Consider the following 27065-nt stretch of genomic DNA (forward strand, 5'->3'; position numbering starts at 1 on the left):
GAAACAAAGATCGTCGATCTTTTAGCAAAATTCTATGTTTCAACCAAAAATATCAATATATTTGAAGTTGTTTTACGTTAAATGTCAACAAAATGTAATGTCTTTCTTTAAACGAACGTATTGTTTACCTTGTCAGACTTGTAGTAGGGTGCCCAGTATCGAAAATGACGTCTAGTTAACGAGTTTAAGTTAACAGATAACACACGGCTACATTTATATGCAAACTAATGGAAAATCATTATATTTTCCAATCATGAAAGTCGTCGTAAACTCCCGTGGTCACGTTTTTCAAAATTTTGTGGTTTCTTATGGTACACAAAGATACCTCATCGTACAGGCCATCTTCCACGAAAAATAAAATTATTGCTTTCTGTGTTACTTCTTCAATTGATACTTATCATTTAGCTTAAAAATTAAATTTATCATATAACAAAAACTGAGAAAATTTATATAATCTAAGTATAAGTATTTCATGATTTTAAAAGACTATTTTTTAGATGAAATTTACCACAATTTGAACGAAAGAAAGTATATTGGGTGTTACTTTCACGGGATGTCTACTCTGATTACACCAATAAGACATTGTTCATATGTGTGCCAAATATCTTACGTGTATTGTTAATCGTTGAGAAGAAAATAGCAATGTAAAACAAAAATTTAGTGATAATTCTGCCTTGATTAAAACACGCCTTTTCTTGTGCCGTTTTGTAGCCTACACTCTCAGGTTATTTACTAGGACAATTGTCACTAACTTCATTTCTCTGTTTTGCTTGTTGTATGGTCGATTTGTATGTTTTGAATAGTTCAGTTATTTTAAAGATCGTTGTATTGTTTTAGGAAATATTTTTTTTGTTGGTTTTTATAGTTAGGTCTTTCCACTTTTCTGTGAAAAGACCTATTGTATTTGTTCTGATTATTATATTTATTTTTTTCCGCCAAATTTTGTCCATTGATTTACGATTTTTGAACAGCGGTATACTACTGTTGCCTTTATTTGTTCTAGCGATAAATGTTTGTCTTAATTTTATAAGTTTTTAATGTTCCATTGGTTTCTAACGCCTTTTTTGTTTGCAATTGATTGTAAAATACATCGGTGCTGTACATAACCCTCTCCCTTGTTATATTTTTGGAATGCTTATAGCCAATTGTTGCTCATTGAGTCATTTGTATATGTAGGAGGGGTGTTTTACATGTTTTAAATAGACGTTTCGTTTTCAATACTTTAGCCCCCCCTTTTTTTCTCCGTTTGCAGTATTTTTTTCTTCTGTAAAGCAAAGCTAAACACAGAGCTTTATATTCACCCAAATTCGACCGTTAATTTCGAAACAAATCATTTATAAAATAATACTCTTTTAAACCCAATAACAGAAATTTTATATTTACCTAGAACACCTTACTATCAAAAGACATGAAAAACACATTTTGTTTTCGACAAATGATTAAAGTTAAGATCTTAAAAACATATTTAGATCTTACTTGTAACGAATTGAATACATACATTTCAAATTTAGAAATTGAAATACGTCAAGGGTACTGTTGCTTAACAGCTGTTTGAAAATTTCAAATTTGCACCCTATATGCAAAAAAGTCAATTTAAAGTCATTTTTGGCGATCAAAATATAAAATAAGTTCTAAATGTAGATGCAAATGATATTTTTCTATAAACTAGTTGTTTTTATTTTGCTCCAAAAGCATATATGTATGAGATACAGGCTATCTTAATGTAACTGTGCACTTTTCTTGAATTTATGCTTTACCTTTGACCCCGATTTACAAAAAAATCGTGACCACGGCAGACAACGACGACAACAGTATTTCGATGAGGCTTGTTTTTCTCTTTCTAATGATATAAAACATAGCCGTGTTTTATTCCGTGAAGGCAAATCGATCAAATTTGTTTATTGGGCACCCTACTATTGGTGCAACTGCCACATTTTTCATGAATCGAACATAAACTGAGGGTGTCGCAAGAAAATTATCTGACAATATTTCGATATGAGGAATAAAATATTTCAAAAAAATACCATTAAAAATTCAATTTGTAACATTACTTAAAAATGTAAGAGAATGTCATGTAGTGCTAGTTTAACAAAATTTCCAATAACATGACTTATTTATACAAATAAACATTGTTTCCATTGGGGTATATGCCCATGCTTTTCTAGCATGAAAGAAATAAACACCATTTTTCAAAACTAGATTTAATATCTTACATATACAATACTGTGCTGTAATTTTATAATTTGTACATACCAAATTTAAAGAAGATACATGTAAATCATATATATAAATATTATAAATTCAATATGAATTCCTGTCTTTCACGGAATGTAAATCTTGTCACCTAAGCTTCCAGATATCACCACTCTATTGAAAGAATATATGCTGTGGATCTTGATATTGGAGTAAAGCTAATTAATTATAAATCAATATTCGTTAAGACAAGACTTATACTTCGCGACGATCATTGTCACATTTATGGTTCTTGGAATTTTAACCATACTTTAAGCAACAAGATTTCACCTATTTGAAAATATTTCACCAATTTTGATTGTTTGAATATATACAATGTATTCGCATTATTTAAAACTACCATGGTTTCAAAAATTTAACAAGTTTTCCTTTACATCTCGACAAACAGTAACATAAAAAAAAATGGAGATTGATTGTTGTAGGGTAATAAGAAGCACACATTGATGTGTTATGAAAAAAAACTTTCTATTGATTGTTCTATGGTGTATGAGGTGATAATGTAAAATATGTATATTCATATCATATTTAAGATTGCTGTCTCGGTGATGTTGACTAAATCTCTCTCTGTATTCTTCTGTGTGCTTTTGAATAAAAACAAATGCTTCTCCAAACATGAGAACTTGCATTAGTAATGGCTACAAAAAGAAGTCAATACGTTGATAATAGGAACTGATGACGTAGTTCTAGCAGTCTTAACGCCATATTACATAGCATATTAATGACATTGCCATTGAACATACAATTCCAATACAATGAACTCATTTAACTCACTGAGATAAGGGTATTTCGAATAATAAACAATTTGATACTACATCCCTTGGATGGTGTAAACATCCCAAATAACGTGTATGGTGTAATGTTGTATGGCATATGGTGTAATGGTAGAAGGTGTGCGTTGCTATGGTGTGTGGTGTAAGGGGAATGGTGTAATGGTGTAATGGTGTAACGTGCGATCGGGAATGTGTGAATGAATGGCGTACGACGTTTGAAACTATGCAAAATATTGATAAGAACTGATTTTAATTTTATACATTAATTTACATATTGTGTTCAAAATTTCTTTTTCAAAAGAAAATAAATAATTTTGTAGTCGCACGCTTTTTTTTTAAATTAAATTGCGTTATGGTGTAATGTGTAAGGTTTATAGTGCAAAGGTATAACGTGTATTGTGTAATGGCATATGGTGTATTACGTAATGGTGTATGATGAATGGTGTAATGGTGTATGGTGTTAATGGGAAGTTCACTCCATCCAAGGACTTATGCATAACCAATATCAGAAATGAAATAATCTTTCAAATCACCATCTAAAAGTCCTTCAGTTTTCTTGTAGACATTCCAACACCAGACCATTTTGCCAGTAATTATATCTGGCTTCTTGTGTAGAATGGCATTAAAATGAGTTTTAGTCATATTTTCAGTCTCTCTAAAGTGGCCATGCTCTCTTCCTTTTTTGTCCTGACCAATCTTAAATAGTGTTGTCTTTTTATGAACAAACTGACCTGAAATATATAATACAAATGTTGATAAGCATGTCATCAACTATATTTACAATATAAAAACTAGGATGTGTCTTAGAGGAGAAGATACCTGAGTTCCAACTCAAAGATCAAAAATAACTTGACAACGCCATGACTAAAAAAGAAAAAGACAAACAGACAAACAATAGTACACGTGACACAACATAGACAACTAAAGAATAAACAACACGAACCCCATCAAAAACTAGGGGTGATCTCAGGTGCTCCGGAAAAGTAAGCAGATACCGCTCCACATGCGGTACCCATTGTGTTTTACTGTGGTTATTTTAAATGAACATGTAATAAACAAAAGTGTAATACAGTTACTGAATACATCCAGCATGTCCAGGCAAGTCAATATTTCTATATGAATACAAACCAGAAGTAACAAAAATATGGTCACTCATGCCCGTTCGACACAATATCAGTAAAATTTTGGCATGAAATCCTTACTCCATGCACGATCTATAAACTGGTATCTACTCGTTCATGAATTCGTAGGTTATCTTTTGCGTTACAGTAGAAGGTATAATGTTTTTCCACTTTGCATTCCAAATACAGTCATTTAAATCCAAAATAGACTGACTTGATTTTTAAATTCTTATGCTTATACAAATGCAACATTATATAAATAATTATATAGTTATTTTTTTTTCTTGCAATTCTGATATGGCATTCTTTAAATAGTCAATTGCAAAAGAGAAAAAAATGAATCCATGTGATTAAGTTTTAGCGATTAAATATACGACATGTTTGTTTCCATTGCAAATACTTTTAAATTCACGTTACCGATTTTATGACGTTGTTGATTTTATTTGCAACCGCGGATTTGACATAGTGGTTGTAACAAAGTCATTATCAAAGATACCAGGTTTATATATGTGTACGCCAGAAGCGCTTCGTCTACAAAAGACACCATCCTAGTGATGCTCAAATAAAATAATTCAAGGGCCAAGTAAAGTACATAGTTGAAGATCAGTGAGGGTATTAAGAGATTTTTTTTTAAATTATTAATATTTGCATAATAATGCCTGTTTAGCAATGGCTTTAATTATGTCATCCTGTTTGTAGAATTGTCTTCAACAGAAAGGAAAATTCAAATCGGAAAGACTTGTATCAAATGGCAAATTCAAAATATCAAACACATCCAACAAATGGAAAATAACTGTCATATTCCTGACTAGTTACATGCATTTCCTTATGTAGAAAATTGTGACTTAAATCTTTCACTTGTTTGACAGTCGCATAAAATTCCATTATATTGAAAACTGTGTGTGAACAAAACTAACGCACATAAAAGGTAAACAAAAAATTCAAAAATAGGGGAGTAACAGTCAACATTGTGTTATAGTCTTAATCATTATACAAACTTACAAATATGTCAACAAAGAAAAACAAAATGACATATAGACAAAGCACATAAGCAAAAACGAAAGACACGAATACAAAGAATGACCACAGCAGAACAACACATTGGCGGGGTGCATAGTTACCGAGCCGTGCAAAACGGATATTACACTAAACATGCTAAAGGTTAATAATTTTCAAAAACAAATAAAAGAACACTATAACACGTTTTTTAGATGATATACAAGGTCAGTACCTTGAATCTTTACTTAAAGACCATCATGTATTATTTTTGAAGTTATATGACATTTTTATGAACACGGTCTGGAAACCTTCACATGAACTTTTTTTAGAAAAAGGACGAGCGTACGTTCTTTTAATCCTAGTTCATCAACTTTCTGCTCAGACACTGGTGACGTTTTATAAATTCTAAGTAGCAGCTCTTAGCAAGAGTAGCTAAGTAGCAAGATCTTAAAGACCGAATGACTTAATAAACTGCCAGTCTATAAAAGGTTTGATAGACAATCAGGAAATTATCTATGTCTTCCTATGCCAATGATTTAAAATGCAATTGAATTATAGATATATGAATAGGTAACTTCTGCTTATCTGTAATTAAAATCTGATAAAATGTAACCTTACCTAAGATACCTCCGGCTATATTTGATATTCCCGTTTCTTTGTCAATGTACATGTTAAGGTGGTTAACAGCACGATCAGTCCCTTTCTTCATAAGTCGACGGATTTCAATAATGATGTCATTTCCAAAATCAATGTATACTGTTCTATCATGAAGTTCATTTCTGTTCACGTGTATTTTTATTCCTTCCATTTCAAAGACGCTTTCGTCATTCCAAGATAATGCAGCTCCATTAAATATAATGTCATCTGGTTTTATGTAAATGCGTGCTGCAGGGGCCAAGATGACAAGTTCTCCAACAAATGTTTTAAACTCTCCATTATGTTTTTTAGCTGTTGATCCAATAATTCCAGCATTAATAGTTATACCTGTTTTAAGAAATGAATATAAAGATTATTAAAGAAACTGAAAAATATTACCTGGAAATGTCAAATTGGTATTCACGATAATTGTCAGGCTAAACTGTTATCCTTTGTTTCGGGTTCATTGCGATTGCTGCAACGTATTTTATCAACAAACGTTGATCTTTTCAGGGAAAGGACCTCATCTTTATAGCGGTATGTTAAATTAAAGGAGTCTGCTAGATTTATTTACTTGAGAAGTTTCTGTATGAAGTCTGCCTTATATAGATATAGGCAAACATTAGCATGAAAAGAGGAACACAGAAATGCCGACTGTCAGTGGAGAATACATGAATCAAGGTATTTTATGGATCAGATATATATTACAGAACAGTAAAAAAGTTATCTGATTGACACTCTCCAAAAATAGATAGATTTTCAGTTAATTTACAGCTTGATTTACACTGTTGATACAATAGCTATAGATACTTTAGAAAAATGTTTAATCTTTTATAAGTAATGTTGGGCTTTTGGGTACTTTCAAGATACTTGTAGTACAAGGTTTTTATTTCAGAATCAAATCAACAACATTTCAGTTTACGAATCTAAATATTTATGCAGATAAAAGATGCATACGTTGAAATAATTACACTGAAGAACTAGGAACACTAGAAACCCTTTTTCATGATCTAATGCGTTTCATTGCACATGTTCTAGCATCCATGTATCTTTTAAATTAGCAAATGACAATGCGTACCTGCGATTGGATCTTTCAACATCCGGATGACATCTCCGTCACGTGCGTCGACATCAAAGCATATCGGGAATTCTATACCATTTATCCTCAGCATAAAATGTGGATCTCCTCCACCTGAAATGAAGAGTAAGATTAAAGAATAAAACACCAAGAATACATGGAAAATAAAAGATAAAGATTAATTTCAACATATGTTCTCAGATAAAATGTGATAGTTATCTACCAAACATATCCTACCGTAGTCTAAAATCGTTCATCTTGTCAGTTCGTTAGGTATTTGTGTTTGAACTTGACACAGGGGGAAACTCCGCATTGACGTCACTACGCTACTTCCGGCGTAGAAAAACAATGTTTTTTCTGCACTTTTGAATAAAAAAACATTTCTGAAGGTAAGTTTTCATTGTTGTTCTCAATTATTGCTAAAAAATGCCAAATTTCTAATGCCCGTTTCAATCCCGACTTCCGAATGTCTAAAAACATTCTAGAACTTCACAAAATCCCACTTCCGGCCTCCATTGCTTTGTGTACATTCCATTCAGCGTCATCAATCTTGTGGCAGGCAATACAGGTCAAGCAAATCGTATTTTTAGGAATTTTAAAATGACATGCTCCTTACGTCTTTCGCGATTTTCCCGCGAAAAAAGCCCAACCTAAATGAAAGGAAAACTAATTGAAAAAACGATGCCCATGCCATAATTTTGTACAGGAATATAGAGTAGGTTAATGAAAAATAATTTACATTTATTTTTCATAGAATTTTCTTTTTATTCCTTATAAAAAGATCGATATTCTGACCATCATGACTGTAGATAAATATTCATACAGAATTCCACTGATGTCAAAAGGGATGGCAAAAAAAGAGTTTTCCTGTTGAATAAAACCCAAAATTATTGCAAACTATTTTGAAGCAATATCCCACAAAGAAATAACGTAATTGCCGTAGACTGGAAAATCCCCTAATTGACAGTAGAGCAATTTGATTGGGTAGAACGAATTGACATCACGTGATTTTGACGCCATTGAAATTTAAATGTAAACAAACAAGGTCAGAAGGTTCAGTATGGGACAGCATCGTACATTTAGTTACTGACAAATAATTATGAGTTACCAAGCTTGACAATGCATGGTAATAAAAAATGAAAGCTAAGTGTACAGAAAAAATAAGAAAAAAATAGCCTTAGGATAACGACTTATCATTACACCTGGATATAGTTTAGAACGCCTGAAACTAGAGAATCATTGAGCCTGAACCGCAAATTTTATCACATTTTTAGCGTATATATCATCCAAATTCAAACCAAATTATGATATCATAATCAATTAAATTAAGTTGAGCCAGTTAGGATTGGACCTGGATGCACTCTGCTAAGGAACGGCAATAAAATCTGAAACTTTTGTGGAAATATATAATATTTATAGATAGTTTGTTTTGTTCACGTACACGTTCCAAATACACCGTTAGATTGCGCAAATGAAAGAATTCCATATAATATTAAATTTTTGAGAAAATCAAACAAAGATTAATTTGGGAACCCCATTTTTGTCAACTTGAAAACTGTGCCTAAAATCGAAATTCTAAATACACGTTTAGAATATCAAGAATCCATAAAAATTTGATTGTTGTAAAAAATCCAAATCAGTTAAATTTTGTACCCTCTAAATCGCAATGTGAATAAAATTGAAAACCGGGTCCAAAAATAAAAAAAAAGGTACACGGTTATAATCAGATTAAGAACGAACCAATTCAGTTTTTGTTGAAATCCAACAAAGTTTAATTTGGACCCTTTACACCTGAGTGAGGACAAATTTGAATCAGACCATTAAAATAAAAATCCAACTATACATGGTTATATTTGGCATATCAAAGAATCACCAATGTTGTTGAAATTAAACAATTTTTTTTTTACAAATTGGATCTCAACGAGGATCAATTTAAAAACGGTACTCAATATCCAAAATCTAAATACACGGTTAAATTCAGCATCGAAGTACTAAAGATCACCTACAATTCCAAAATTTGAACCAAGTCTCATTATCACTGTTAAAGAAATATGACGTTACGCACGGTATTGGTGTCACTTAGCGTTACACGACGTTCCTAATAAAACGACGATTTTGACGTTGTTCCACGGAAAGTTTCAAACGTTGAGCAAAGCGCATACCACATAATCTGCTATAAAAGGTCCCGAAATGACAATATAAAACAATTCAGATGAGAAACTAACTGCCTAATTTATGTCACAAAATGAATGAAAAAGTCTGTTTTGTATATTTTTTGGCATTTTTTATCTTCGAAATGTTTTAAAACTTTAAAACTTAGTTAGATACTATGAGTGAAACAAATGCAGGACAAATCTGAGGCTAACCTCTTTACTCTCAGACGAGCGTGCTTACAACATATCACATTGGCTGTCTTTGCTTATAACCTTCGATGTCTTATTTTCTTCTCTTTTTTACTATTTGTGTATTACCAGTTTCTTCTATTTCTTAAAATTATGCAATGTTCTCTCTGCCAGAAGAAGTCTCCTATCTTTGCTAGTAAAATTGTAAATATTTCGTTTCTTGTTTCTGTCTCTTATCCCCAATTTCACGTTTATATATGTTTGTTGTAATTTGGTAAATTCGCTCCCTCAATTTACGTTAAAGTTCAAATGCTTCTTGAGTTGTCTTTGATTATGTGAAAGATGAAGGTAGTATATCGACAGCTATTTTCCTTTTCATTATCTTATTTTATCAACACTTTAATCCTGGGACTATTATACTAACGTTAATATAATAGTCCAAGAATTTTTTATTTTTTTTTTAATTTTTCTTAAACAGTGACTTATACTTACATTATAATTCATATTATTTATTTTAACGTATAAGTAAGTCAACAATCTTAACATCAATCCCGATTTTATGGAAAATGTTAAAAATAGCATATTTTCAAAAAGCAATTTATACATAGTATTACAAAGTATTGTGAAGGTCCTTTTTACCATACGTCTAGTGGCATCAACCCCAAAATCAATCCCACCATTCTATTTTTGGTATGAAACCTTGTGGTACAATTTCATAGATATTCATTGATTTATATTCAAGTTATAATTGTCAGTAAACGAGAAAAAATTGTTTTCAACACCCATTTCTAAACAGTTTGGGCCACAACTCCAAAAATAAATCCTCACCTTTTGTATGAGATATGGAACCTTTTGGTACAGTGTCATATAGATCCGTACACTTATACGAAGGTTATTAAAACAAGAAAAAAATGATGTGTTGACCACTTTTTGGTCCCAAATTTCTATTTACAGTTCAGACAAAAACACCCAAAAGCAATTCAAACCTATTTTTGTGGTATGGAACCTTGTGTTTCAATTTTATAGTGATCCATACCCTAATAATCAAGTTACTGCCTGCACACCAATTTCTTTGGACAAGACGACTTCACTACGCTGACAATTTTATAGCATTAAAGGACCGCTCATTTTTGTTGTAAAAAAAGTATCCTCCTCTCAAAATCAAATTCTGGACTGCATAGTAGACATACGTACTTAGTATTTTTTTCAAAGCAAAATTTGTCCCCCTTAATTTAAAAGCATTTTTTTAAAAGAGGGACAAAAGATACAAGAGTGACAAAAAATACCAGAGGGACAATCAAACTCATAGATTGAAAATAAACGGACAACGCCATGGCAAAGAATTAAACATAAAAAAAGACAAACAGACAAATAATAGTACAGAAGACACAACAAAGAACACTAATGACTAAGCAACACGAACCCCACCAAAATTGGGGTTTTTGAACGTTTTTTAAAACTGATGGAAAATGATTGACCCCTTAGTAAAAAGGGCGCAATACAAGCTGTTTTTTGTTTTATTAAACTGTTCATGTGCAATTCGGTCAACATTTTAAGAATTATAATATATAACTCAGTTAACATTTTAGAACAACGTCAGATTAGCAACTTTATATAAAATTAAGAAGATGTGATACGATTGCCAAGGAGATCTCTCTCTACCAGAAACCAATTGACATGGAAGTTAACAACTATCGATCACCGTACAGTCTGCAACAAGGAGCAAAACCAATACCGCATAGTAAGCTATCAATTGCATATATACGTTTTACTGAACAGATTGTTATGTTATGAAATCAAACTCAACTTGCTCGTTCTGTCTCAAAACCAATGCAAAAGTATGACAATAAACAAACAAAGGAAAGTAATTTTATATGTACTAAATGTAAAAGGATTTTTTTATTACACCCCTTTTTACAATAATTTTTTTTCTATAAAATGTGTATAAAGGCTTTCAAATATTTCTTCTTGTTTTAAATGTACACACCTCCTCCTCCTCGACTGCCACCACCACCACCGCCACCACCTCCACCGCTTCCTCTTCTTTTACTATAAGCTATCCTACTCGTTGACGAAGAACCACCGGATGGTGTCCGACTAGATGTGCTACCTCCTGATGAATAACCTGCTGTTTTCGTATCAGTTCTAGTATCAGCAAGGGCAACTGTGCAAAACAAAAATAATTTCAAAATGTAAATGTTAAGAATAAGATATAGACGTTTTCAAGTTATCTTTGATCGAAATGATTCAGAATAAATTGAGTTACCCATTCTTTGCAAATTATGCTCAGTATTAATGTCGTAACAGTAAAACATGTATCTAAAACGACCAATGTTTCCCATTTCAACGGTTCTTGTTAGTTTGTATCATGTATGCGTTGTTTAGTGGTTCAGTTTGGCGTTTTTATACTTTATCTCACCGTTCTTGAAATATCATTGGCTAAAAGCAACCACGTAGAAAACGTGTATAACAAATATTATGTCATTTTGCATATTTTATTAATATGCAATCAGTGGGAGTGGTATATTTTAATACACAGCTAATTAGAAGTAGAGTTACATCACTTATTAAATAAATCGGTGTTATTCTCAAATTAACATACTTTTATTTTCAACATATCTACAGGGCAATTTGGAGTTTGGCATAATGATGATGAAAAACACTCGTCCAAATGTTGAAGACAGCATGTTGACCACTGGATGTGTCTTTAATTTGTTGTCGGGGTCTCAATTGCGTATGATTCTTAATTCCTTTGTATGTAATCAAAGTTCATGAAAAATGTATTGTTTTTTTCTCAACATCGATTTTCTTTTTCACCATTCTTTTTTTTTATGAATTTTGATTCGCAACAACCACTTGTTTGGGGTCACGTCGTACAAATAAAATGTCTTTTCGACAAAAGATTTTTTTTTTCATTTGATATAGAGGTAAGAAGATGTGGTATAATTGCCAATGAGAAAACTCACCACCTGAGACCAGAGTATAGATATATAATCTTAATTTAAAGTAAACCAAATTGTTTAATGGTTGAATATAAAAATAAGGTTCAACATACGTCCTGCGTCTTCGTTTTCTTCATAAGCTCCGAGATCTCGTTCGTCTGGTTTTGTAACAACCATAGAGGTCAAAGGTGTAACAAACTTGTACTGAAAATGTAAACAGTTCATATGCAAATCAGAATAACAGAGAGTCTAAAGACACCAACGGGGTATTTAAGCTTATAAAGTGAAAAGAAATAATGACAATGCTACATGTAGGCAAAAAAAAGGACAAATTAAAGTTTAAAAAAAACACAACTATTTTCTCTTAATATAAAAGTGGCTATGACTGAGCTCCATAAAACAGGTTAGATTATCAGACAAGGGCAATAACTCCTTTTAGGTGTCAATTGCCAAATCCGTCATCTTGTTTTATTTTTAGATGTTATTTTGTTTAAAAATATTGCCTTTTCTATCTACTATAAAAAAAAAGTTATGAACTCAAAAGTAAGATATAACCTATAAGAAGTCGTCTGAAGATTCTGTGTAAAGTGGTGCTCCTAGATTAGTATGTTCAGTGTATTTGTGTCTACTCCCAGGTCAGGAGCTTAAAATTCAGTAGTTGTCGATGGTTGCTGGCTGTCATTTGTGCTTTTAGTTTCAAGTTCGTGAACATATTTTAAGCTTATTGTTTTTCGTTTGAATTGTTTTCATGTTTTGTCATGTAGAGGTTTTTTATAGCTAACTTAAGGGTGTGGGTTTTGGTCCTTGTTGAAGTCCTATAGTTTTTAAAATTCAAGTCATTTGGAGTTCATTGGTGGATAGTTGTTTCATTGGCAATCATACAAAGTATCCTTTATATTTTATACAAAATGGTTGAATATCTAATAGAATAAAATTGTCTTTTAAGGGATGCTGCTATAATTTCTTTCATAAAAAATGTGAATTTCAGCATTATTGATTTATTTTGAGATATTGTCTTGATGGTCACCTTAGGTGACTACATTTGGTCTTAATCTATAATGGTTTTTATGACACTATCAAAATACCTGGAAATGGGAATTTAGAAGCATCAACAGCAAGGTATGCTAGCAAAACAATTTACTAAGAAGTGATGTTGTCTAAAACAAAGAAAGACCGCATGACTTTTTTGCTTTTTTTTTTTACTTCATTCAAATACTGAATTTAAATGTTCAGATACGTGTTACAGCTTTTCTGTAAAAGCATGCAAAATAAAACTTTGATCAACTTGCTTGATATGTTTGCAAACAATAGTTAGCGGAGTTTCGGTCTGTTTTATATATACTGGGATTTGATTGGACAATAAAAATTGACATGAAATAAAGTTTATGTTTTTTATCTGATCAAAGTCCAGTATATAGTAAACTGACTGAAACAGACTACCTATCTGTTGTATACAAACATCCAAACAAACATACAAAGCAAGTTGATCAAAGGTTTGCTTTGCATGCTTTTATAGAAGAGCTGTAATAAGAAGAAAAAAATTAAGTAGGAGGGAAATTCGAGATACCTTTTTTATATTATGTTTCCTAGTTTTCCACGAGTTATTAAATTAAATGCACTAAATTAATTACCTTCAATGACATCTCTAAAGCCTTGTCATTTAACTTTTTCTTTTCTGCTTCATTGTTTACACCGATCGCTTTTTCTAGAAGTTGTTTGATTGTTAAATATGCCCATATTCTTTCAGTGATTTTTTCAAGGTCACCAACTTTTGTCAATTCCGGTACTCGACTCTTAATATCCGATTCGAGTTCTAGTTCCACGTGACCATCTACCCCATTACCAGTAACTATTAGATTCAACACTTGCACGTTGTCGTCTGATAATTTTCCAGCAATGACAATTTCTTTTCCGTTGAAAAACGTATCAAAGTTCATTTTAGTTGCATTTACAGTGACATCTGTATTTTTGTCAAGATATTTAAAAGAAACATTTTGTAAAGCTGATGATGAAATTTCATTGTAAAAGCCTTTTATCTGCAAAGATGCGTCAGAGTCTTCAAAAATCTTGCGAGCAACACCTTTGTTTTTTACTGCAACCTTTTTCACAAATTCATAATCTGCGTCGTTCCCAAAGGCAAGACTGAAAACAGGCAATCCTTTGATATTTTTCTTGTCGATATTGTTAAGAATATTATCTCTATTTTGTTCACCTTTTGATGCTTGACCGTCAGTTAAAAAAACAAGTAATTTCATACGATTTCCTGAAGTTCCTTCGCTTGTTATGGAATTCAGAAACTCGATTCCTCTTAACATGGCAGTGTTAATGTCCGTCCCTAAAAAAAAAAGTCATCGGTTGGAGTATATTTGTTTTTTGTGCATACACGATTCAAGAATGTGTACTGTTTCAAAAATAAAAAGGTAGACCAGGTTTTTTTTCGGTAGATGAGTTCTTCGATGTACAATTAAAACCCCATCCCGTATAAGAGAAACATTGCAAAAAATAAAGACTATCCCATACAAATCATTATACTGAATAAACCAAAACGAAGAGGTACATACAATCTTCAAATATGTGTTCAAACTGTACTGAAAACACGATTATTTTTAAAGATGGGACTGACTTGAGTTAACTGAAGTTTGAAATATCAAAGAGACATAAGACTGCAAATCTGATAATTAGTGCATACATCATTTTAGTATAAGAAATTTTAAAAAGAACGATTTTTAGATACTTGTAACGAAGTTCAAGTCTTTTTTTTCACCAATGAGATAATTTCGGGGCTTTTTTAAGGTTGTTCAGCTTATTAGTTACGTTTGTTGTACCAGAAAAATCAAGTCAAATTTAAACGATAAGAGTGTCTTTTCTTTCAAATTATGTTGATGAAGCTTCAGGGTGACATTTTATCTCACTTGTTTTATTGTGTATTTAAAATATTTGCGGTTACTTTGATTCATCTCCTTATTTGGTATTAAAAAAAGGATTCGCTCTTTTATAAATGTTATACCATTTATACTATTTATTCTTTACATTAAACTTACATCCAGTCGCTTTCATTTTTCTTGCATAATCACGTGCTTTTTGTTTGTTCTCTGTGTTAGCTGACAATAATGTCTTCTGCCACAATTTTGCACGTGTACTGAACTCCATGATGTTGAATTGATCACCTTCGTGTAGGTCCTGCAATATGCTATCCATGGCATCTCTTTGTTGTTGGATTTTAGTGCCAGACATAGATGAACTTACATCTAAGATAAATAACACGTCTTTTGGTATAGGATCCATACCTTCTGGCGCAAAGAAATGTACAAAATACCCATCTACAACCTGTGAAAATATGATTTTCAATTGTGCGTTTTGTAAAACTTGTTGTAATAATTTAGAATTATTCATTTATTTTGATAACATTCTGTCAAATTAACTTCATGAATATCCCTATTAAATCTCAAAGATGCAATTGAAATTAAAAAAAATTAAAATTAAAAAAGGTGAAAAGACTGAAAAAGTTTCAACAACAAAAAAAATCATCATAAATCAAGGTTTCATTCAAATAGCAACAACAAGAAGTAATAAGATAAGCCTACAACACGGACACGAAAAAAAAACCAGAATATTACTAAATCTGCAACAGTGAAACGCAAATTCAACAGAATTTTAATGAAATTGCAATTCAAATAGTTATTCTTTTGATCGTTTGCGTATCCAATTAATCGAAAATCATATAGAGCATTACTATATATAATAATCATGGGGTCATAAATAAAACAAGCATGTGTCCTAAGTACACGGATGCCCCACTCGCACTATCATTTTCTATGTTCAGTGGACCATGAAATTGGGGTGAAAACTCTAATTTGGCATTTGAATTATAAAGATCATATCAGAGGGAACATGTGTACTAAGTTTCAAGTTGATTGGACTTCAACTTCAAAAACTACCTCGACCAAAAACTTTAACCAAATTTTTAACCTGAAGCGGGACGAACGGACGGACGGACGGACCAGAAAACATAATGCTCCTTTACTATTATAGGTGGGGAATAAAAACTATAACTGGAGTCTTATATAACGACAATTCAAGTATTTACAGAACGCAATTGAATTGATTATAGTTTTACCATGACTTCACCAGCGTCAAATTTTCTCTGGACATCATACTCGACAACAAACAAGCCTGATATTCCCTGGTCAGACATCTGTTTCTGGTCATCGGCTGAAGGGGCATAATGAATAGTGGCAGACTTCGATGTTGGTCGGTCAATGACAGCCAAAGCGTTTTTCCCTTCTGTGTAAGTAAGAAAATGGATTGATTCGGTTAAAAAAGTAAAGACACATTTATAGTATTTAACTAGAACACACCCGTGATATCGCGGGTCCGTGACTGAATTAAAGTATAGAATTGTGCAAGCCTTATTTTAGTATTAGTACTGTCATCTGATAAAGTCAGGCCGAATATAAGATACACAATTTTCTCTGCTTCCAAATCTTTCTGTTTGAACCCGTCGGACTGGAACTTATCAATTATTGGTAATATTAATTATTTGGAAAACAAAAGGTCCTTGAATGGAGTATTTTTTAATCAACAGCATTGTCCTATATTAGTTATAAATAAAGTTGAATTCTTTGATTCGCTATTTTACGTCATGCCCGCTTACAAATTGAAACTTATTTTAGTCCAGATTTTTAGTATTCGTATTGTTATCTTAGAAAGTCTTACGGATTAAAATACTACAATAGGTAACAATTTGACAATTTAGTAGTGTCAACCCTATGATTATGACCCGTGTATATAGCATATTATTCCTGAATACACCGTTTGGTGGTGCGCCTGTCAGATGCGGAACGTACAGATAAGGTAATAGGTAACAGGTGATAATACTATTGGTATCGGTATCGGACTCGACCGGAACTTCCTAATTATTGGCAATATTAATTACGTGGAAAACTAAAGGGCCTGGAGTGGTGTAATTTTTAATCTACACCTTTGTACTATATTAGTTGTATATAAAGTTGAATTCTTTGATTCGTCGTTTTTACGTGATGACGGCTGACAAATTGGACCTCGTAATTTTAGTATTATAGATATAGTTATTATATCCATCAAATTTATTTGCAATTTTGAATATTGCCTTAGAACAAATGTTAGAAACATTGGATGGTTGAAAGATAAAGGCCTATTTTCATGGTAATCCTGCTAGTTTCGTTAGGCTTTTAATCGCTAGGGAAACAGAAAGATCTGACAAATCTACTTTTAACGTACAAACGAAATACATATAAATATACCAAATAACTATGGTACTTCAAAAATGATATTGCTTTAGAGGTATAAATATGGCTGTATAGGTGACTATGTCATATCTTAAGCTTTAAAATGTCCTTTGTCTATTTCAAAAAACACGTTCAAAGCATTCTCTAAGAAATAAATATCATGATAGATCATTAAATTACTTTGGCACTCTTACTATTTTATATAGTACATGTCAGTACTATGCAAATGTACGAAAAAGGGATATTTTGGGTATACGACAACAAAAAACCAAATGATTGACACAAAAACCAAACTAAGTCTAATATTTTTCCTGTCAAAGCCTTAGAATCCGACTATACATTATGTCTTTTTCTCAATGTTGATGGCCGTGTGATTGTCTATAACTGTTTACATCCCCTTCATTTAAACGGAAATGGATATATACTTGTCTCATTGGAAATCATACCACATCTCTTTGTTTGTATTTCCACTGGAAATCCAACATATTATCATGAGCGTAACAAATGTAATCTTAATATATATGTATGTAATTATATACTTCACGACTGATATCTTATGCTTTATAATTCTTTACTATCTAAACCGTTGCGAAATATAATCTACCGACTTCAACCTTTAAAAAAACTGTTTACCATTGACATCGGAAATAATATCATTTCGGAGTGGAGGCACTGAGACCTTAGTAATGTCTCTTGACTCCTGAAGATACACGTCAATTCGGAAATCCTCCACAATCTGGCCTGGGTCTACATATATGATATGCTCATATTCCTCATATACACGCTCTAATAATTCTTGGTAAGTAAGGTTAAATGTCACTTTACTCTCGGCTGCTATGTTTACATCAACACTAAAACGATTGGTATGTCTAGGTCTGCAATGGAATGAAATGCAAATAAATTAATAAACAAATGATATTTTAATACCAATTACACAAAAATCTAATTCAAGCAGACTTTTTGGTCTTTTGTTTGGTTCCTGGTATTTGGCTATGGTTTTACATGTAAGTATGAAAATTGTCACAAAACATGCTCCGACAATTAATTCTATTACAAAACTCGTGGAAATACCTTTCATGCAATGTAACAATCAAATTAATGAAACTAGGTGGACATGTGTTATGACAAAAATGAATAATAATTGACAGAAAATATCTTGGTCATTCATTAAAAACTATCTAGTATACAAAAGTGTCCTATTCAATTCTACCATGTGTTTACTCTTGGCACCGTAATCCTAAATTTAGATAATTGAAATGAATATAATTTGTTAAATAGTACAGACACTCAATTAAAATTGAGAATGGAAAAGTGGAATGTGTCAAAGAGACAACAACCCGACCAAAGAGCAGAAAACAGCCGAAGGCCACCAATGGGTCTTCAATACATCCCCACCGGAGATAAAGGCAGAGGCTCCTGACTTAATTATGACAGGCGCAAAAACGGGGCGGGATTAAAAATGTCTTTTGATATCTCAATCTGCCTCCTATACCTCTTGTCAATTTAGAAAAAAAAAACACACACAATAAAACCCACAGTAAAACTCAGTTTAAGAGAATGTGCGAGTCAGATGTCAGAATTGGTAACAAAAGCAGCTAATCAAAATGACAATGATACATAAATTAACAAACTAAAGGACTATTAGAAGTCGAACGCAAGTGTTTTTGGATCCAATGCCTTAAAAAAATTTATACTGATTTTTTTTAAAAAGAACTTTTCAAAATTAGATACTTTATTCAAGGCATAATATAATGATATCTACACACAAGTAATATAAATAGTCATTTTAAGTGTGTACTTACTTCTGTGACACATGTCCAGCACTTTGACCCCTTTTCTTTGCTGTATCATATTTCTCTTTTGCTTTCGCTTTCTCGTTGATTTCTCCAGGATATGTCCGTCCATCGATTTCCCTGAAAATTAAGAGCAGTTTGTCATAGGAGAAAATACTAGTAAAAATAAAATATAATTGTTGATAATTATGTTTTCCTTCAGACTTAGTAAAAAGCCAATCTTAATTCATGATTATAAACCTGTCAAGTTATTCTATATTGCAACATATTTTCGTTTTTTTTTCAAAAATTAAAATTTTGGCTATACGTTAAGATTTTATATTTTGACGAGTAGGAGGAATTGCTTTAACGCCGAGTCGCACTTATTACATACTGGTCAATATGATATATATGTGGATTTTGTATTGCTAAGTATGTTTTCTTCTTTATTGTTTTTGTATATTGCTGTTATCCTTTTCTTTTGAGCCATAGCCTTGCCAGATTATTTTCGACATGAGTTTGAATGTTCCTTAAGTATCTTTCGCCTCTTCTCTCTAATCATTATAGAAGTTATAATTGCCTTTTATTTCTTGTCTCTAACTTTAGATATAATCTATTGTTCAAAAGGAAAACTTACATGATGAATTCTGTAATAAAAGCTGCATCGGGAAGGGTGACTTCAAAATGTGCTTCAATTGGAGTCTTCGCACTGTTAGCTACTTTGCTTGTTACTAAGGTTGTTGCAAATCGGAATTTTACATCAGATTCTATGTGCATATAATATATTCTAGGATTCTGAAGAAAAATTTTAATTACATAAATTCAAAAGCCATGCTTATCTGTTGTCAAAACGCTTGATTCTATCAACATATAATTAAAAAAAAAGAAGAGCAAAAACAAAAAAAAGTATGAAAATTGAAGACAAAACCTATCAAGATCAGCTTAACTGATTGGTTCCATTTTTTTTTTAAATGTTAATTAGTATAAATACAATCTAAATGTAGATACACATACAAGTCAAGTTATCACGAACCCGAAACTATTAATAAAAATTGGTCACCATTTTTTAGCCAAAAAAAACAACAACAACATGTACAATCGAATAAATATTAGAAAATGTGAAATGACAATGAAAGTTTTTTTCCGTAACTTAATAGGTATCAACATATAATTCGATTGTACTCTTTTTATTTTATTCTTTGGCTATAACTCAGATTTCTTTACTTTTCTCAAAGCGTCAAGTTCGGGTATCAGTTCTGTCACTTATTTAAATGTCTAATGTCTAATGTCTATTTAAATAACGTGAGCAAATTGAGGAAGCTTTGCACAATAAGTAGGTTTAAAAATGCATTTACCTTTTATTGGTATTATTTGAATATTTTAGCATATACAAAGATACTGACAGTAACATATTACAGGGTACTGAAAACAAAATCTGCTCTAAGACTTCCTTAAACCAGGGACTTTCTACACTAGACTGTCCCTGCTCAAACTTTGCATGTGCCTGTAATATGTCCATGTAGTATGTACAAATGTAACCATATATTCTTCTATATGTACAAATACATGATTCAGTGCTTTTAAAATTACGTAGCTTCAATCCTATATGTTGGGGGAGGGGGTCAAATGTGACATCTCCAAATGTATTTTTTGGACATGTTCCTTTATTCGTGATTGAAGAACTACTTACATGGTGTTTATCATATTACTAGAGCTGTGTACTGGTACACGCATGTGGTATGAATGACGATAAACATATTTGAAGTGCAGTACGTATTGACATTTTATAACAGTTATTATAGTCATTTTACCCAATGTCGTAAATCATAAACATGAAATTGTATTTATAATGAAAAGTTCATAGATAATTATACTTCATGGAGTTGTTTCATATTACTAAATATTTGTAGATGGTCAGTTTCCATGACAACGAAAACTTTTTTCAAATAATTTATTCGTCATCACAACTATATTGTTATTCATATTTTCTTTAAATGTGTTTTTCACTCAAATGTTATAAAAACTTGTTAAAATGTGTGTATTAATTATAGTTGAATTGAGTTTTTGAGATATATATTGCAAGTTCCAGTTTCAGGTTGCACAAAAAGTTAAATTTGAACAGAGAAGAGGTAATGAAAATATGATATTATGAAATGTAATTTAATACTCAGTTGTCATTTTCTGAAGAAAGCTTTTAAAACACATTGTTGTTATTCTTTAAATTTAATTTTTAAAATAGTGTAGACCCAAAATCAAATGTCCAACTGTTTTGTTTAACAGATAATCTTACATGTAAAGTATACTTATACTATCATGGCTCGGAGTCTAAAATAAGGCATTTTAAACCGAATTTTCTTGATAGTTTATTTTGCGTTTTTTTTTCGAGCTAGGATTTCGCAGGACTTTTCATGATCATACATCAAAAAAGAGGTTCCTGCAAGCATTTTTTCCTTTATACGATTTATGTTATGTTTGTAAATATATGTTTACTGCATAAGCAGAAAGCAATCCCGATTATTTTAACTAATAGAATATCTCCTTCAAATAATATCTAAATATTTAAAAAAAAAAAAAAAAAAACAAAAACATATTGAAATAAATGCGTTCATGTACAACTTTACAATCATGATAAACATGAAAACGAAAACTTTGTTTACATATTTTTCTTATCTGAAAAAGTCTAAAGGTTACCTTTCTCTTCTCAATGAGATGCGTCGTTTTGAATTACTATATTTACCTGCAGTGTTTCTGAATACCCAATTTGCATTATAAAGAAAGGAATCACTAAAAGTAAATTAAGAATTCCTGTCCCGTCCATGTTTGTTAGCAAGTTATAAACAAATAGAATCACTACAGCATCTGAACTGTCGCCTACGTACAAATAAATCCCAAACAAATAACACTTGTTGTAGGTTAAAATCTCTCAAGGACGTCGCTTTATAAATAGATCACTTATGAATATCGCACCTGCAGATTTTGTTACTGAGTGTATCGGATATTTATATCTGCATTTAATAGTTTATATCAGTTTATATCTCTAACAAAGGAACATAATTTATTTTACTTTAATTTGTCCTAGTTAAATCATACGACAGATGAATCTATTATTGTTAGCCAGAGCCGAGTAATAGGCCACAATTTAATAACTACGCATATTATAGCTTCTGCAGCACATAATTCAGTGTAACATGTATTATTTTTTTAAGAATGTTCTTTTAACCCTAACTCAAAAGTTGCAAAAATCTGTTAATATTTGGGGTTTCAACTGTAAAGTAGAAGGGGCTAGAACGGACTAAAATGGCCCCAGATTTACAAAATAATAAAAATTCTAACATAGCAGATTTTTCTCCATAATTTATTAGAATATGAGTCCATGATTAAAAAAATGTTTAATGATGTCACAACGGTAGGTGCTAATGACGTTATAATCGGGAAAGTAAGCAAAATATAGAAATTGGGATCTTTTACTCTATGTTTTGACCAACGCAACACGCTTGCACAGATAAGAAATTTTAACATGTTAACAAGCTCAGATAAAACAAATAATTTCGTATATTTGTACGTTATTTAACAATTTCGCAATTTTAGTTGTTGCGAAAAACAATGTGTCCCGACAAATAAAAATACACATCAGATGAATGGTCAGTGCTTTGATAAATATCTTCCCAAAACATAAGTATACAAATTATATTTCTGAGCCGTTTTATAAATTGTCCATTGCTTATATGGTACAGCAATTAGAAATTCTTTAAAATAGAACAATATTATTTAACATTAACTCGTGCAGTTTTATGTAATATGTGTAGATTACAGTATGTGCCTTTTTCAGCGTACAGGGTAAAGGTCATTAACCTATTTATATAATGTAAGATGCAAGCAATTATAACACTATTTGGATTTCCCCTTGAAACAGTAAATAACATAGAATTCCCACAATCACAACTGCATTGCAGACAAGTGCTACTTTAAACAAATAGTATACTGAAGGTCACGAAGTATCTTTTCTGTTTACGTTATGCATGCAATAACTTCAAAGTTCACCTTCTCAATCTGTTCTGGTACAATTTAAGTGTAACTAGGACATTAAAATGTAATAGATTTGATGTGACAGGCTATATACTAGACATGCTACATGTCGTTTCCTAATTATGTTTTTTTTTTCAACCTTGCCCCTTTAACAATTTTACTGCTATAACTAGAAAAATACCATATTATACTGACATCTGCAGGAGGAAGGGCAATCAGTAGACTTGCACTTATCAGTAAACATATAAATTAATAAGAAAGAAATAAAAGAAAGGGAATTGTAGCAAGTTTAGCTATATACTTGTATAACACCGGGTGGCTTCAGCTACTTGTAATTCCTCTTATAATAACAACATAAGGTTCTGTATATAGAAAAACACACAGCTCTGACAATATCAATCGGTAATTAAAAATTATAATTGGGAAAAAATATGTATTAACTGAAAAACAAATAACTGAATTTCGCATCTTTTATTTCTTATTTGCTAAAAAAATTAAAAAAATAATCAAACCAACAATACATGACGCACAACGAAAACAACATCAAATCTTAAAGTTCAACATCATATGAGCAACATCCGTTATTTTAAAAGAGAGATACCAGAGTGATATTCTAACTCATAGTTCGAAAATAAAGTGACAACACCATGGCTAAAAAAAAAAAAAACTTACAAACAATATAACACAAAACACAACATAGAAAAATAATCACTAAGCAACACGAACCCCACCAGATCCGGGGGTTATCTCAGGTGCTCCGGAAGGGTAAGCAGATCCTGCTCAACATATGGCAGCCGTCGTGTTGTTCATGTTATCACAAACCTAGCAAATAGTCTAATTCGGTAGGTCACACTAGGAAAGGGAACGAGACTGTAGTAACGACATTAGGAACATATCCGATATCATCTTTGGAACGGATATTATGTAACAGTCAACCAAATCGTGATGGTGTTCGAAAATTTACGAAGGGATGATTTCAACTGCACCATTTGGAACAGGTGGTTAAAAAGCTTCCTTGTGAACAGCAAGCGTCTATCAAGAAAATCATGATAGGAAATAAAATCACGGGAATGTCGTATTAATTTGGAGATATATTCTCCGTGTGCAAGCGCTGTTGGAATGTTGTTACATGGAAATGGAAAGTTCACAAGATATGGGACAGACTTAACTAATCTGTTTATCCTTTATAGAAAGATCGATGGGATAGATGCGTTCGACATAGTCACCAAATTTTGAATTATTTACTGAAAGAACAGCATCTATATAATAGCAGAAAGTAAAGTTAAAGGATATTGCTCACTTCTTTTCTTTCTTCCTAAGGAGTTTTTATATGAAGTTACTAGCCTCATAAGAATATAAGAACAAGTCGGCAAGAAGAGGGAAACAGTTAGTTCCCACGGGAATACCGATTGTTTGTTGAAAAACATGTTTTAAGTTGTGTATCATGAAAAAATATTTGTCTTCAAAATTGACAAAAAAACATTTTCTGCACACCCTTGAGTATGCAACATATTTAATATTATATAGAACTATATTTTCGAATTGGTGTGCAACATATAGTAAGAAACATACCGGTAGGATAATTAATGTATTTCAGGGTAATTATGGGAACACATCCCGAAGTTGTATACCAAAGAAGAAAGACTCGGAAGTGGTCATTGAAGACTTGCTACTTAAATAATTACTATAGAAGAAACCACTTTGTACACTTTAAAGATGATAATCGGGTTATCACATGAATGACACGGAAGGCTATTATCATCTTGAATTAAGAAGTTTATGAGTTAGGTGCTTATCACCGGACGACCAATATAACACACATATTTACGACGAGAATAATACAATCATTAAGTAATTGTGCAAGTCATCGAAATAATTTACTTTTTACTAATAGGAAATAAAACAGTTCAGGTCAATACTGGCAATAAATAATTCAGGTCAATACTGCATGCCAATAAAATTATTTCTTATGGACTTGACAAATAAATAGTCTTAAAAAAAGGAGATCGTATGAGATATCTGCGGTTTGAACCAACTGTTTCGTAATTGCTGTTGCCTCCAGCTGCTAATTACAGAGAACAGCTATCGGTAGATACATTAGAACTTTCACTTACCATGAGTACATTGATATCGCGAGGAATCATGAAAAGCAGGTATTTCTATTACGCAACAAGATTGATTACACTGTCTTAACAACTATGATGATGGTTGATGTATTTCTTGATAAAAATGTGAATAACCGAATTCTATGACATTGGAAAACCTGTTTGTAAGAAAATTTATAGGAAAAACCCTAACTGCAATTTCTTTGATGTAGTTAACCTGCTGAGTAAATAATCTATTTCTGAAGATGTAAAAATAAATTAAAGACGTTTTTGTGTACCATGGCATGTGTACCGATAACATTTGTCGCGGCATGGCTGCATGAAAGTGATGCTGTCATAAATAAACCAAACTTCCTATGTGTATTCATTTTGTAAGAATGAAAAAATGCTGGGATAAACTTAATAAAATTAAAATCCTGTTTTTATGATACTAAATAAAATGTAATTATAAGTGTTGAATGCTTCTTATATTTGTAACTTCATAGGGGTGTAAAAGCGTTGACCGTGCGCACATTTTTAGAATGAGGCGCTTCTGCGCTTCATACAAAATGTACTTCGGTTAACACTTTTACACCCCAATGAAGTTATAAAAAGAAGCATTCAATTCTTAAATAAATATACTCCAAACTTAATATTTCTAACAATTATTAAACAAGAAAAAATACAAATTAATTACACATTATACAAAGCTGAAGATCGTATGAGGGCTTCTAGGGTCCCCCTTTAATGAATGACAAAGTGTAAAACAATTCAAATGAGAAAAACATCAGCTGTCTTCTTTTATTACTTCAGAATTTTATTCCAAAGATAAACAAAATTATCTTACCAATTGTTCGGCGAATACTTTAGAGTGTACAATGATACAACTCGTAACTGTCCAAAACACTAAACTCCCGATCATCGCAAAGATTTGTGAAAATATCCCTAATGATGATAAATTCGAAGTTGGATAATTTTGATGGTGTTTATATATTTCACAATTTATAGTCTATTATTCGTGATAAATTGTTACCACGATCAGCCTTTATGTGTCATGGTAATTAGTAGATGTGATTTATCCATTGTCATGATTTTAAATGTTAAGATTATTATCATGCGTTTTAATCAATTACAATACATATTTAAATGACACCTTTAAAATTTATTAGTTTTGAACCGAGTGCCCTGTGCACCCAGCAAATATTATTTGTCAATTATTCGACGAGGAATCTAAATAAACATTCAATTTAATGTTTTCCCCATCGAATAATTTTCAACGAATGTATCTTTTACACGGCCGACACTCGGCTAACCGAGAGATTAGTCGGTTAATCTATATTGAGTATGCGGCTATATCGACGATTGGTCTGTTAATCGGGTTGGCTAAAGTCTGTTAATCAGGTGTTATCGAGAAAATCATTGAAACAGCATGTTTCATTGTATAAATTTTTAAATATATTTTTATAATAAAACTGATTCATGTCTAACAAAACAGTTCAATGTACTGAATCCAGTGGTGTAATTATTTTTGTTCGGGAGAGATCCGTTTAAGCCACAATTTTTTCTCCAATGCTACGTTCGCGCCAACTGTTTTAAAATTACATGGTATCATTTGCGCCAAAAATAAAACATACGATTGCGCCAATTAGAAGAAAAAATGACTTTTCTCCTCCAGTTCATAATAATTCCTGTTGAATGCTTCTGTTCCATTACTGGTACGTGTTCTACTCTATTCTACCATATAGTGACCGCCTTCAACAAATTAAAGATCACAG

At 31.7% G+C, this 27065-nt stretch overlaps 1 protein-coding gene across 2 annotated transcripts; it reads right to left on the reverse strand.

Moving 5' to 3' along the window:
• Window positions 1-2185: 2185 nt before the first annotated feature.
• Window positions 2186-26292, reverse strand: LOC143076127 (inter-alpha-trypsin inhibitor heavy chain H3-like). 2 transcript variants are annotated; one of them, XM_076251791.1, is made up of 12 exons: window positions 26138-26292; window positions 19818-19975; window positions 19211-19321; window positions 18042-18283; window positions 16259-16425; window positions 15183-15468; window positions 13773-14476; window positions 12255-12345; window positions 11187-11363; window positions 6858-6971; window positions 5762-6127; window positions 2186-3754 (listed from the first exon to the last, which is right to left on the reverse strand). In XM_076251791.1, exons 1-12 carry the CDS (start codon window positions 26210-26212, stop codon window positions 3513-3515), a joined length of 2733 nt encoding a protein of 910 aa, XP_076107906.1. In that variant the 5' UTR covers window positions 26213-26292; the 3' UTR covers window positions 2186-3512. The 2 variants fall into 2 exon arrangements, with proteins under 2 accessions (XP_076107906.1, XP_076107898.1); XM_076251783.1 differs by lacking the exon at window positions 26138-26292 and adding an exon at window positions 21918-22136.
• Between the last annotated feature and the right edge of the window lie 773 nt (window positions 26293-27065).

The sequence above is a fragment of the Mytilus galloprovincialis genome, chromosome 1 (assembly GCF_965363235.1).
Source record: "Mytilus galloprovincialis chromosome 1, xbMytGall1.hap1.1, whole genome shotgun sequence".
NCBI lineage: Eukaryota > Metazoa > Mollusca > Bivalvia > Mytilida > Mytilidae > Mytilus > Mytilus galloprovincialis.